Genomic DNA, 15,076 nt, shown 5'->3' with positions numbered 1-15,076 from the left:
CCTCCCTACCTCCCCACCTATACTCTCTCCACCTATCTTCTTTACTCTCCATCTTCGGTCCGCCTCCCCCCCTCTCCCTATTTATTCCAGTTCCCTCTCCCCATCCCCCTCTCTGATGAAGGGTCTAGGCCCGAAATGTCAGCTTTTGTGCTCCTGAGATGCTGCTTGGCCTGCTGTGTTCATCCAGCCTCGCATTTTATTATCTAGGGAGTACATATACCCAGATCTTCCATAAAATGATAATGATCATCAGATTGTTGCTTAGGCATTAGTTTTCTAAACCTCAGTGTTGCTCTGCATTCCTGGCTAGGTCTTCCAAACACACCTTCTTCAGAAGTACACGGTATATAGTTGTACAAAGAGCTCTCAGTGTAGAGTTGGGAATAAGACAGGACATGTTCTGCTTTTATGGTAGTAGCTGCTGTAATGTAATATAAAATGTCTAGTGTGAATGATAGTGACTGGGTGAGCCGTTGAGTGAGTGAAGAGGGTGGGGTAGGGTTGGTGGATAAAGTAAGTGAGCATGGTGACAATTGGATTGGAATGTAATTGAGTTGGATCAGGCAGGGTAGTCTAGTCGAGGGCTGATCAGGTCAGATTGAGGTGTTCATTGGGTAGTGGGCACTGATCATGTTTGCAGGAATGTTTGAGTCAGTGGGTAATCAGAGAGGTTGAGGGGAGATTTGTATTGAGGACATGGGGTTTGGAGGTCTGTTATATGTTTATCTAGGTGTTACACTGGGATTTTTCTGACATTTCGTTGATAACTAGCCGGCTAAGCATGTCAAAACTATCTGAAGTCACTTTGACTACCTTAGAGCTGGATAGTATTTCATAGACTCATAGGAACCCGAGGAATTCCCTGTCAGAAGTTTGAGCTTCTCAGTTAATTCCTAATGATGTTAGCAATTGAATCTTTGACAGAGACCTGACACACATCCAGTCACCAGTAAAGTGGAGACTGGGATATTTAGCAATTCAATTAAAATCTAGGTTCCGAGAACTTCAGTGGGAAATCATCCTTTTTGTCCCATGCATGATTTTTGTAATTTTTTTTTGTTGATTTCTGTGTTATACGTGTTCTCTTGATATTTTCTTTCTGTCTTGGTAGTTTGTTAATTTTTTAAAATCTTTCTTCTCACTCTGCTTTGGTTCTAATTTTTTTTACTGTTTTCTCTTTGCTCGCTGCAGCTGTCATTATTTCCTTTTTATGAAGAGTTGTTTCTATCCACCTTTCTCACATTCCTGTTCCTTCACTCTTCAAATGCTCTACACAATACATGTATATACCTTATACCAATCTTTCCTTAAAATTTGTGCATCCGCTATTGTAATGGGAACAGTCTATGTGATTAATAATTGCTTTTGTGAAGCCCTGACGACATTTTACGTTAAAAGATGCTATATAAATGTAAGTTGTTGTCCTGATCTCTCCATTTGCAATTGGCCTGATACTTGTGTGATACATGTCACTAACAATCAGAAATCTGAATGTTATCTCATTCTTACTGCAATGGCGCTACTTTATTAATTACGGAATTATGAATGGAGCTGAACATGTGAAATGATCAACGAACAGCCTAGTTTATGATCTTACAATGGAAAGAAGAATACTGCTGATGGTTCTGGATCTTGAACCATTTCACCTACTTATTGAACTAGATCCTCCAAACTTTCTTTTGTTTTAGTTGAATGCCTTGTGACAAATTTCAAGATTTAACAATTTCAGTGTTCAGATTTGGTTTTTGCACATTGCTGAACTCAAGCCAAATTGTAAAAATTTGCTTCAATACGAATAGCTCTAATGGAAAATCATCTGCACCGACAGGGGTTTATTATCATTATACCTGATAAATTAATTTTCTCTCTCTATTTTAATAGGTAGAAGGATATGGCGTGGGCTGTGAATTTTCACCTGATGGGACTATAATTGCCACAGGAAGTGCTGATGGGACACTGTTCTTTTATAACTACCTGAATTCAAAACTAATTCAAACCTTGCCAGCCCACAAGGAGGCCTGCATTGATGTTTCATTTCACCCTGTGCACCCATCTATTATTGCAACTTGTGACTGGGGTGGAGAAATCAAAGTATGGCAGTGATGACCTGTAAATTGCAGCTGAATTTGAGGAGCAATTATGCATTATCATTCATTACAAGCTTGTTATGTTCAATCTCAGATATGAGTATCAGACAATGTTCAAGTCTCTGCACTAGGCCAGTATATCCAGACTTTTGCAGTGTAAGGAAAGTTAGACATTTAAAATATCTTCATTGTTCTTTACTCATAAATTGTGGCCATGCTGTGGAGCATCACTCCCATTTAGTGACCATTTAATGTTTCAAAAAAGCACTGAAGAAGGGAATCAATCCAACAGCTCTCAGGTTACAATACTAAGCAAGTTGTCTGAATTGTGTACATTTGGTTTAGTTGTGAATCCTATGATTGTATTAATAACATCAAAAGAATGATACCGCATGTATTTATAACAGTCAATGTACAATCATCCCGTTTCCAGCATTAATACTGTTATCATTAATGTAAACTCAACAATTTATCAGGTTCCAATAGGATATTGTTGCAAAATGTTCAAAGTTTTGGAAATAGTTTACATTGATTGCCACCATATCACCTGCAATACTTGTGAATCTGTATTTGTGCTACTTTTGCACAACAATCTCAGGAAATGCTAACCAAAACACTCGAACTAACCTGTGATTAACCAAATGGAAGAGTCAGAAAGGTCAATCACATCCCTGTTGGGCTGATCTGCAACTGAAGGTAACCAGATTCAATTACTGTTATGTGAAATGTTTAACAATTGATTGTTGAAGCTGACTATATAAAATAAAATTGAATAAATTATTAATTATTTGACTTAAATTAAGGAAATAACTTAAATACTTCCATTCTTTCTTTGTTGTTTTGGTGTATTAGGCAAATGAGGTACAGCTTTTTTCTTTCACAACCATTTAATTACTCCATCCTTGAATTAACTTCTACAATTTGCATACATTGTTTTGCATTATGGAATGTATTTTGAGATAATATCTTATTGGACCCTGATAAATGGTGGGATGAGTTAAAGATCTGTGTTGGTTTCATTCAAGTATTTAAAAATAATACTGCCTATAAATGGAAAAGCCGTCTGACTTATTGCTTTCAATAAGTTTAAAATAACGATTTAATGTAGTATGAGAATCCTACAAATTGGCATAAATTCTGTAAAAGATGTATGGAAGTGATAGGGAGGTATAAAGTTAACTGGTAGTATTTTAGTATGCCAACGCAGACACAGTCGACAAAACCTGTTTCTTTTGTGCTATCAAATGTTGATTTCATGATGTTTTGAAACTTCAATCTAAATATTTGAAAGGAAAATGGTAAAGCAACTTCATGTGTATAAAATGGTGGTAAAAATAAAGTCTTTATTCAAAAACATTCCATCTAATTTATGAAATGAACACTGTGAAAAGTAGGAGTCGGGTTCTACACTTTGCAGATGTATCCCATGTTCTACTCTCATCAAACTTGAGATTATCCAAAATTCTGCTAATCGTGCCTTAAATCACCACAAGTTCCGTTCCCCCATTGTCCCTCTGCTCTTTGAACCTCATTGGGCCCTAGTCAGGCAACATATTGATGTTAAGAGTTGCAACAGCTGAGCAGGGAAAGGCTTCGAGGAAGGGATGCATTTTGGAATGATCTTGAGTTAACAAGACATAGTGAAGTTATGTGCTCTGAGTATTCTCTTCATTTAGCTAATTATGTTATACAAAGAACAAAGGAACCTACAACACAGGAACAGGCCCTTCGGCCCTCCAAGCTTGCGTCGATCAAGATCCTCTGTCTAACCTGGCATCTATTTTTTAACGGTCTGTGTCCATTTGCTCCCTCTCCATCCATGTACCTGTCCAAATATATCTTAAAAGACGCTAACGTGTCTGCGTCTACCACCTCCGCTGGCAACGCGTTCCAGGCACCCACCACCCTCTGTGTAAAGAACTTTCCACGCATATGTCCCTTAAACTTTCCTCCTCTCACTTATTGAAGCCTTCTGGTAGTAGCATGAAATGCAATGATTGTTTTTAATGACCTGGTGATTCTCATTTATGACCCTCAACCATTTCATTGATATTTTAAGTGGCATAATTAAATAGCATTGTACTTTTGGATAAATGTTTTATTTGTGAGTTTAGTCAAAAGCAAACTATCTTGCAAAGCACTTTACATATAAAGAATAGGTGCCAATGAATAGAGCAATACACAACAAAATGAGTGTGAATATAATTTCAGATCAGTTTATGTTTTAAGTAGTACATAGTTATTGCTCTTAAGGGCAGCTTAAAGATTACATTTTTTGGACTAGGACTCAATACATTAGATAAATACTATTATACTTCAACAGAATTTGCATAGTACTCTTAACATGAAGCAATCATAAGGGTGAAAAAGATAAGATAATAGACAGGAAAAAAAAGTTGGAACAGCTGGAAAGTGCAAGATTGGTGGCATTGTTGAAAAACTACAATTTTAGGAGGTCTTTGAAACACTGGGAACTATAAAATTGAAAATCTTTTGGGGTAGAATTCTTGACAGAAAACTTGAACTTCATTTCCTCCAGGCACAAAATTTAAAAGTTAAGTGTTACTCGTCTTAAAAATGATAGTAAAAGATCTAAAATGACCCATTGTCACCATTACAATGTTTCCTAGGTTACAGCCAGATATTTGTAGAAAACCGAAGTCAGGTTGTAAAGTCCATTTACAATACTAATTATGACACATATGGTCATGCATGCCAACCAGTAGTTTGACTAAATAGGATCATCAAAGTTGCTTCTTCTTTCTAGACTGGGAGGAATAGGATGTCCTTTCACGTTCCACAAAAATGTTTTCTTTGGCTCCAGTCACCATGTCGAGTACATACATTTTGCGGTTTAGAAATGATCATGGGATTATTTAGAACAATAGACAATACGTAAGGTGAGATAATGTTCTGTACAAAATGATGCTGAAGTTCAAGTTGAAGTTGCTTGGTAACATCGTTACAATTGTAAAATCCTATGGAGCTCAGATATCCTATCATCTTGATTTTGTTCTACAATCAGCCAGAAAGTTGATGCAAAGTCCGCTGACACAGAGCCACTATTTCATTTTCTTAAGAAGGGCCTAGGCCCAAAACGCCAGCTTTCCTGCTGCTTGGCCTGCTGTGTTCATCCAGCTCTACACCTTGTTATCACAGAGCCACTACTGTCTGGCTGGAAATGAGAACAACCCCATATATTCATGGCCTCCAAATGTCACTAAATAAAACAGGGTAGGGCAGTTATATCCAGATCTTAGAAGTTTCATCTGTTGGTAGTAAAACAGGTCACTAGATTTAATAGCTGACCCGAGAGTTGAAAAACATAAAGTATCTTCAGCTGTGGGAAATCCTTAAACTTGAATTTACTTTTCATAAGACTTTTCATTCAGTTGGATTTACTTTGCAACTCAACTTTTTAATAAATTCTTCACCCAACAGCGTAATAGGAAAATAAAGACTTAAGTATATTTGTTTCAATTCTACTTTAGCAGATGAAGAACTGCCCAGAAAAGTAAACATCCATTCCATTCATTAAGACAATTAAGACAATCAAATTGAACAATGAGCTATGCAGATTAATCTCTAAAATCTTAGCAAGCAATATATTTTTATTGATGGCTCAGGATACAAAATTGTTGGTGCTTTGAACTTCAAGCTGCTCAGTTATTTTTGGCACATTTCAGTGCCATTTGTTTGACTGTGGAAACGAAGGAATCAGAAGTAATATAAGTTTGCTGACTTTTAGTCTAGTATTCCTTAACATCTGAATGCAACCTCACAGAAAACCTGCCAATTTCAGTTTTCCTACATTCTTCCTTTGTCATTAGAGATGTACAGCATGGAAACAGACCATTTGGTCCAATTTGTCCATGCCGACCAGATATCCTAGATGTATCTAGTCCCATTTGCCAGCATTTGGCCCAAAACCTGTAAACCTTTCCTATTCATATATCCATCGAGATGTCTTTTAAATGTTGTAATTGTACCAACCTTCACCACTTCCTCCAGTAGCTCATTCCATACACACACGACCCTCTGTTTGAAAAGTTGTCCCTTAGGCCCCTTTTAAATCTTTCCCCCTCAGCTTAAACCTATGCTCTCTAGTTTTGGACTCTCCCACCCTAGGGAGAAGACCTTGTCTATTTGCCCTATCCATGTCCTTGAGTTTTGAAGTTGGAAAGGTTATGATTTTTGTGCAAATGCAATAGGAAGGATGTTATTAAACTGAAAAGGGAGATAAAAAAATCTGCAAGGATGCTAACAGGACAGGAGACTTCGAGTGTGGATAGGCTGGGATTTCTTTCCCTGGAATGTAGAAGGCTGTGGGTGACCTTTATAGCGGTTTATAAAGTCGTGAAGGGCATAGATAAGGTGAGTAGACTAAGGTCTTTTCTCCACAGTAGGCAATCCCAAAAACTAGGGGGCGTAGGTTTAAGGTCAGAGGGGAAAGATTTAAGAGGGACCTGAGGGAGAACTTTTTCACACAGAGGATGGTGCATATATGGAATGAGCTGCCAGAGGAAATGGTAGAGGTGAATACAATTATTGCATTTAAAAAACATTTGGACAGGTACACGGATAGGAAAGGTTTGGAGGGATATGGGCCAAAAGTAGGCAAATGGGACTAGTTCAGTTTAGGAATCCTGCTTGGCACAGACGAGTTGGGACAAATGAGCTGTTTCCATGCTGCATGACTCTATGACTCTCTAATACTTTCAAATAATTACTTTGTATACAAAGTGCAGTCTGCTTTATGATTCACTATATGTAAGTAAGAAATACATAAGTTTTGGTTTTCACCTTGAAATTTAAGAATTCAACTTATTCGGTTTGGTAGAATAAAAATCTCTAGGAATTGCTTGTTATATTTGCAGCCTCAAAATCAGGTGATCTTGGCTACTATGATTACATGTTGCGATCCTATTTATGAAAGTACTGGACAAGTAACAGCATTATAGATATAACATAAATCTGGCTTTTCAGACCATAATCTTTTGAAGGATAGAATGCATTAAAGAATCAAGAGTAAGAATATCAGTGGCAGGATTCCAGGATTGTGAACTGAAATGCACAAAATTTCTGTGAGATAAATTTGAAAAAACAAACACAAGCAATAATGACTAAATAAGTATACTGAACAGTTAAAATAATGGATGTAAATTATACACACTGCATTTGTACAATTTAGACCTGAACATTCGGGATTAGTATGTGGTAAATATGAATTAATAAACAAGCTGGTTGAACACACTACACTCTACATTTAAATGGTCATTGAGGTGAAGACCAGTCCCTTGCAGATATTGGTGAGAGCGGGTCACTAAATTTTATTAATTGCTCTGTCTCCTATGTAAAGTTTTCCTATTATTCAGTTTTGAAGATCTAGCCATTGAAGACCCCTCAAAACTCTGTTAACTTGCACTGACTAATTAATTGTTCATGTCTTGGTAGTTCAATCTCTTCACCCATAAACAAGAGTAACACAGGATTACTGATAACAAAGTACGGAGCTGGACGAACACAGCAGGCCAAGCAGCATCTTAGGAGCACAAAAGCTTCGGAGGGAGGAGGGTAATTTCTTCAGGTTAGGCATCCCTGGAAGAGTCAGGAACATAAGTTGTGAAGAGAACATAAGGAAGTTACAAAGGGATATGGATAGGTCAAATGGGTGCGCAAAGATCCAGCTAATAGAATGGAATGCAGAAAAATATGATTTGTCTGTTTTTGAAAGAAGAATAAGGAATTAACATAATCACCTAAGGGGTGAGAGACTGCAGAGTTCCGAGATACAAGGGATGTTAATGTTCCGAACGAATCACAAGAGATTGATATGTGGGTAAAGTAAGCAGTTAGGAAATCTAATAGAGTGTTATCAATGATTGTAAAGAAAAATGAATACAAAAGTAGGGAGAGTATGTTTCAGTTATCTTACTTTTGGGGTGCTGTGTACAGTGACCTCCTTATTTAAGAAAGGATGTAAACGTTTTGGAATAAGTTCAGATAATATTTACTAGCCTAAAACCTGGAATAGACAGGTTGTCTTATGATAAAAAGTTAGATAGATTCAGCTTGTATCTGTTGGAGTTTAGAAGATTGAATTGAAACACATAACCTTGGGGAATAAAACAAAGAAGTACAGATGCAGTAAATTTGAATCAAAAACAGAAATAGCTAGAGAAACCCAGGTCTGGCAACATCTGTGGAGATAAAATAGAGTTAATGTTTCAAGTCCATAATAGCATAAGACATTGGAGCAAAAATTAGGCCATTCAGCCCATCGAGTCTTCTCTGCCATTCAATCATGGCTGATACATTTCTTAACACCATTCTCCCGCTTTCTGTCTGTAACCCTTGATCGTCTTGACAATCAAGAACTTATCTATCTCATTCTTAAATGTACTCACCTGTTTTTATGTTCAAGTCCTCTCAAAATAAATGCCAATGTTGCATTTGCCTTCCTAACTACTGACTCAACCTGCAAGTTTACCTTGAGAGGATCCTGGATTAGAACTCCCAAGTCCCTTTGCACTTAAGTCTATTGCATTTTCTCCCCATTTAGAAAATAGTTTATGCTTCTATTCTTACCAAATTGCGTGACCTCGTACTTTCCCAAGTTGTACTTCATCTGCCACTTCTTTGCCCAATCTCCTAACCTGTCCAAGTCTTTCTGCAGCTCTCCTATCTCCCCAATACTACCGGTCCGTCTCTTGTGATTCGTTCGGAACATTAACATCCCTTGTATCTCGGAACTCTGCAGTCTCTTACCCCTTAGGTGATTATGTTAATTCCTTATTCTTTCAAAAACAGACAATTCATATCTTTGTATCGTCTGCAAACTTAGCCAGAATGCCCTCAGTTCCTTCATCTAGATCATTTATGTATAAAGTGAAAAACCTTGTGGAATACCACTTGTTAGCGGCTGCCATCATGAGAAAGATCTTTTTAAAGCCAACTCTCTGCTTTCTGCCAGAGAGCCAATCTTCTATCCATGCTAGCACCTTGCCTGTAACACCTTAGGCCCTTATCGTACTCAGCAAGTCCAGATAGAAAACATCTATTGGTTCTCATTGGCCTACCATTACTTTCTTAAAGAATTCTAACAGATTTGTCAGGTATGCTCTCCCCTTGATGAAACCCTGCTGACTTTGCCCTATTTTACCATGCACTCCTAAGTATTCAGAAATCTCATCCTTCACAATGGACTCCAAAATTTAACCCATGACTGAGGTTAGGCTAATTGGCCCATAATTATTCATCTTTTGCCTTACTTCCTTTTTAAACAGGACTCTCATATTAGTGATTTTCCAGTCCTCTGGTACCTTTCCCGACGCTAGCGATTCCTGAAAAATCAACACTAACACCTTCACTATCTCATTAACTAACACCTAAAGAACTCTGGGTGTAGCCCATCTGATCCAGGGAATTTATCCACCTTCAGGCCATTCAGTTTTTCTAGCACTTCCTCCTTGGTGATTGCCACCATACTCAGCTCTGTCCCTGACTCTGTTGAATTTTTGGGATATTACTCATGTCTTCCACTGCGAAGTCTGATGCAAAGTAATTATACAGTTCCCAGACATTTCCTTGTTCTTCATAACTATCTCTCCAGCGTCATTTTCCAGAGGTCCAATGTCCACTTTTGCCTCTCTTTTGCACTTTATACATCTAAAGAAACTCTTATAGTCCTCCTTTATATTACTGACTAGCTTACCCTCATATTTAATCTTCTCCCTCCTTATTTTTTTTCTTACCCTTTGTTGTCTTTGTAAGCTTCCCAATCCTCTGGCTTCCCACTGCCCTTCGCCACATTGTATGCTTTCTCTTTTGCTCTTATTCTATCCCTGACTTCCTTAGTCAGCCATGGTTGCCTCATCTTCCTCGTACCATGCTTCTTTTTCCTGGGATGAATTTTTGCTGAAATATTCCTAGAAACTCCTGCCATTGCTGTTCCACTGTCTTTCCTGCTAGGCTCTTCTCCCAGTCAATTCTGCCCAGCTCCTCTCTCATGACTCTGTAGTTGCCTTTACTCAATTGTAATACTGTTATATCTGATTCCACCTTCTCCCTCTCGAATTGCAGAGTAAATTCTATAATGTTATGGTCACCGCCTCCTAAGGGTTCCTTCACCTAAACCTCCCTTATCAAGTCTGCCTCATTGCACAACACTAAATCCAGAATTGCAGGTTCCTTAGTGGGGTCCACCACAAGTTGCTCCAAAAAGCTGTGTCATGGATGTTCCACAAATCCCTTTCTTGCGATTCACTACCAGCCTGATTTTCCTAGTCCACGCGCATATTGAAATCTCCCATGATCAGTGTAACTTTGTCTTTCTTACACACTTTTTCTAACTCCTGATGTATTCTGCACCCCAGCTCCTGAATACTGTTTGGAGGCCTGTAGATAACTCCAACTATCTCTTTTTTTACCTTTGCAGTTCATTAACTCTACCTACATCATCCTACATCATCTGACCCTGCATCATTTCTTGCTAGTGATTTAATTTCATTTCTTACTAATTAGGCTATCCCATCCCGTCTCTGCCGACCTGCCTATCTTTTTGATAAGATGTATATCCTTGGATATTCAGCTCCCAATCCTGAACCAATTGAAGCCCACCATGTCATATCTGCCCATTTTGATCTGACCCACAGGCTCATTTACCTTATTTCTTATACTGTGTGCATTCAGATGTAACACCTGTATTAACCTTCCCACTTCTCATTGTCATTGTTTATCCAGTGGCCTTGAAGTTTGATTCCTAACCCTTTCCAAACACTCTGCCCTACTTGTGCCTGTGCTGGTGACTTTAATAACCTCTCCTGAGTTTTCCTTTCTGGTCAATTTTTCGTATTTTTCCATACAGTTTAATCCATCCCTACAGATGGTAGCCTGTTGCTTTGTTCCCCACTAGGGGAAGTTTTACCCTTCCTTTCCTCCCCACTTCCTAGTTTAAAGTCCTGTTGACCAGTTTATTTTCCCTTTTTGCTAGAACATTGGTCCCAGTTCGTTCAGATAGAAACTGTCCCAGTGATACAAATCCCTCCTGTTCCAATACTGATGCCAGTGCCCCATGAGAAAAAAAATCCCTTTATTGCACACTATTCCTTTAGCCATGTGTTTACTTCCCTTATTCTTGTGTCCTGAGACCAATTTGCATATGGCTTGGGCAGTAATCCAGAGGACCTGTTCCTTAACTTTGTTCCTAGCTCCTAATAATCCCTGAACAGCTCCTCTTTCCTAGCCTTGCCTATGTTGTTTGTTCCGGCATGGACCACAACAACTGGATCCTTCCCCCTCCCGCACCAATATCCTTTCAAGCCGGTCAGAGATATCCCTTACCCTGGCACTGGGCAGGCAACACACCATGCGGGATTTTGATCCTGCTTACAAAGGATACTATCTACTCCCCTGATTGTAGAATCCCCTACAACTACCACTTGTCTTTTTGATCCCCCTCTTAAATGTCCTCCTGTGCCATGGTGCAGTGGTCAATTCGCTCGTCCTCCCTGCATCCCCTCTCCTCATCTACACATGGAGCAAATACCTCACACATTTTGGACAAGGTCAAGAGCTGAGGGTCCTCTGTTTCTGACTGCAGGATCCCTCTAACTGCCTTGCGTACAGTCACACCCTGCTGTCCCTGGCCACTGACCAAATTTTAAGTACTTAATCTAGATGTGACTGCCTCCTGAAACACAGTGTCCAGGTACTTCTTCCCCTCTTGGATGTGCCTCAGTGTTTGAAGCTCAGATTCCGGCTCATCAACTGTGAACTGATGTTTCTCGAATAACCAACACTTGTTGCAGATGTGGTCACTGCACTCTGCAATGGGACCAGCCAGCTCCCACAGCATACAGCTACAACACATCACCTACCTAGCCATTTATACTTAGTTAGTTACCTTATTGAGTTAATTAAATTTATTGATACTTGTTTTCTGCGTGCTTTTTCAAACTTAGTGTAGATTTTCCACCAGCCAATCAGGTCACAGCCTCCCTGTGATGTCACTCAAGTCTTTTTTTCCCCAGTTACGATGTGCCCTGAGCTCTGGTCGGTTTATCCTCACTCTGTGCTGCTCCTCCACCCTCCAACAGCTTCCTGTCGACTACACCACGATCCCCAAACTCTGGTCGGTTTATCCTCACTCTGTGCTGCTCCTCCACCCTCCAACAGCTTCCTGTCGACGACACCACGATCCCCAAACTCTGGTCGGTTTATCCTCACTCTGTGCTGCTCCTCCACCTCGACAGCTTCCCACCAACTAGAACTGTTCAGATGAATAGTAAATGGATTAGAAACATTAACTCTGCTTTCTCCCCACAGAGGCTGCCAGACCTTCTGAATTTCTCCAGAACCTGAGACGTCTTAACAGGATAGATGTGGAAAGGATGATTCCTCCTGTGGGAGAATGTACAACCATAAGTCACTGTTTAAAAATAAGGGGTCAACCCATATAATACAGACATGAGGAGATTTATTTTCTCTCAGAAATTTGTTTTTTTTTAACTTTCTTCCTCTAAAGGTTCTGATCAAGGTCCCATTGTACGCTGAGGTAATCTTCTTCACTGTACACTACACGACCTATTTTGGTGACATCTGCAAACTAACTACCATACCACATAAATTCACACCAAATAAGTTATACGAATGGCAAAAAGCAGTGGACTGAGCAATGATCCTTGTGGCATACCACTAGTCACAGGTGTCTTGTCCAAAAAGCAACCCTCCACCATTACCCTCTGTCTCCTGCCTTCAAGTCAAATTTGTATCCAATTGGCTAGCTCCCCTGGATCCCATGTGATCTATCCATACTAACCAGCATCCCATATGGAACCTTGTCAAATGCTTTGCTGAATGGACTGCTTCAATATTTGAGGAGTTGCAAATGGTGCTGAAGGTTGCATAATCATCAGCAAACATCCCCAACTTTAACATCGCAATGGTGAGAAGTCATGTTTGAAGCAGCTAGAAATGGTTGAGCCTCGGACATAGGCCTGGGGAACTCCTGCAGAGATGGCCTGGAGCTGAGTTAACTGACCTCCAATAGCCACAACCATCTTTCTTTATGACAGGTATGACATGAACCAGTGGTTATGAAGGTTCAGTGGGACCATGGAAAAATTTGCTTGAATAGCAGTGCAGACCCAAAGGGTCTACTTCTGCTCCAAATTTGTATGTTCACCATATAGCTTGCTCTGAGATGTCAATATCCCTCATTTTATAATTTCCTGTTTGGCCTGGTTGGTAAATGAGTTTTACAACCTTTCAGATTTGATTGAATGCTTTTGGCTAATTTAGCTTTAACTTGTAAAACCCCTTTGCCCAGTTATTATGGCAGAGAGAGTAGACGCCATATCTCCAGCTCAGCCAACTGTTTCTGACCCTCCATTTCCAGTTGTTCCTACTTAAAAGTTTGGGGTCCATGTTGCTTTCAAAGTAATGATGCTTCCACTACATTTATCCTGGTTTCCACAGTTAAACTTTTGTTCCTAAAGCTCAAAATTATTGCTAAAATACAAGAGCATGAACTAGATATCCACAACTTGTTTGTTTGCAAACTTTTACAATCAAGCAGGAGATCCATTATTTTCACTGGATTATTACTTTAGTAGATTTCCATAAAGTTGAGCCTTTATGAGGCTGTCCTTCCTGTAAAGGCCACTTATTTTTAAGGGTTTTTCTTGTTTGCTACTTGAAACAACATCATCCAAAGGAACATCATGAACCTTTAAAAATTTAATGGGGCGTCGGTACGAGGATTTTACTGAAGTGTTTGAGGCAACATCAACAATTCTTTTAATGTTAGAAACAGTATTTGTATTTTTGATGTACGTTTTGTTTTTATTCTTTTCACTTGGCAATTTCTTAGGGCTATCTTCTGTCTCTATGTGGCTTGGCGTAGAGGAGCTTTCTTGATAATTGTGATCAATCTCTGATAAAGGTTTACAGTTCATTGCACCGAAGCCTGCATCTGTAAAGGCATTTTTGTTGCTATCCTTTCCATCAGGGAAATAATCTTCTCTGATGAAAAGCTGGTTCATGTTGCGGGTTGTTTCCTTCACCAGACGACTACCCCATTGCTGCTCAGTATCATTACTCAAAATGCTTCCAGAAATCCTGTGTGAAGAAGTGTTTGTAAAATGCATGTTTACTTTCTTAAGTTGACACATCCTGTTTTTTTCTAGGTCATTCCCATTCTCTTGATCATTGTATAGTTTTGGGGCTGTTACATGCTTAGTACTGAACCAGGACAAGTGTGGTGTATCACTAAATTCTATTGGAAGAGTGACAGAGCATTGTTGCATGCCATCCTTACAGCCTAGAGTCACATCTGTGAATTGTTGTAGTGGCCTTGTCTGAATGAAATCACACTTCCTGTTTTCTTGCCTTTCTGAAGTATTGTACTTTCTTTCATGAATATCATCTCTCAAACCAACTTGTTGGGTTGGACAAAAGGTTGGTTTGGCTTCTGAGGTTCCTTTCTTCACTGCTGTCACAGTGCTGCTTGGATAGTCTGAAGAACTTGGTGTTGATGCATCATAATTTAAAAGCATTTCACTTGCGAGAGTTGGATCGAAGCCCTCGGCTTCTGTGCAGCTATCTGTAAAGCTCTGTGATTTTAAAAAATGAGCATTTCTCACTTGCCTTCTGTCTCTCTGTTCTGCAGGGCAGTAAAGAGCTGTATCACTATGATATAAGTTAGACTTGCAAGGTGACCGTTGGTCGGGTTTATTAGTGTTGTTCAAATGGTCATAAGTAACCTTTCTTGAGGGTGACACAGGAATCGCAGACCCTGGTGAACCAATTGGTTCAGGTTGGTGTAAAAGCTCAGCTTCGGTGTCGAAGAAAGATGAAAGACAGTCAGTCCCAGGAGTATTATATCCACACTTCTCTGCATGGATCCTTTCTTCAACTTCTGCTGGTAACTGTGGTTAATCAAAAGAATGGTCAGGCAATGCCACAATTGACAGTCCATGACAACAGAC

At 39.4% G+C, this 15,076-nt stretch overlaps 2 protein-coding genes across 8 annotated transcripts in view; one reads left to right on the top strand and one right to left on the bottom strand.

Annotated features, from left to right (window-relative positions):
• wdr25 (WD repeat domain 25) overlaps positions 1–3,452 on the top strand; it is a 103,195-nt gene extending 99,743 nt beyond the window's left edge. For 3 of the 4 annotated variants that reach the window (XM_048537028.2, XM_048537027.2, XM_048537029.2), the window contains exon 7: positions 1,882–3,449. In XM_048537028.2, the coding sequence (XP_048392985.1) occupies positions 1,882–2,103 (222 nt within the window). In that variant the 3' untranslated portion in view covers positions 2,104–3,449. Of the gene's footprint in view, positions 1–1,881 lie in introns of all 4 variants that reach the window. The other variant, XM_048537030.2, reaches the window with a different exon arrangement.
• A 778-nt stretch (positions 3,453–4,230) lies between these two features.
• Positions 4,231–15,076, bottom strand: part of LOC125455766 (uncharacterized) — a 55,963-nt gene continuing 45,117 nt past the window's right edge. For all 4 annotated transcript variants that reach the window (XM_048538185.2, XM_048538186.2, XM_048538187.2 and 1 more), the window contains one exon: positions 4,231–15,016. In XM_048538185.2, the coding sequence (XP_048394142.1) occupies positions 13,691–15,016 (1,326 nt within the window). In that variant the 3' untranslated portion in view covers positions 4,231–13,690. The remainder of the gene's footprint in view (positions 15,017–15,076) is intronic.

Source organism: Stegostoma tigrinum, chromosome 10 (genome assembly GCF_030684315.1).
Source record: "Stegostoma tigrinum isolate sSteTig4 chromosome 10, sSteTig4.hap1, whole genome shotgun sequence".
NCBI lineage: Eukaryota > Metazoa > Chordata > Chondrichthyes > Orectolobiformes > Stegostomatidae > Stegostoma > Stegostoma tigrinum.
Note: the sequence above shows the minus strand (reverse complement) of the source record. Positions and strands in the feature narration are given on the sequence as shown.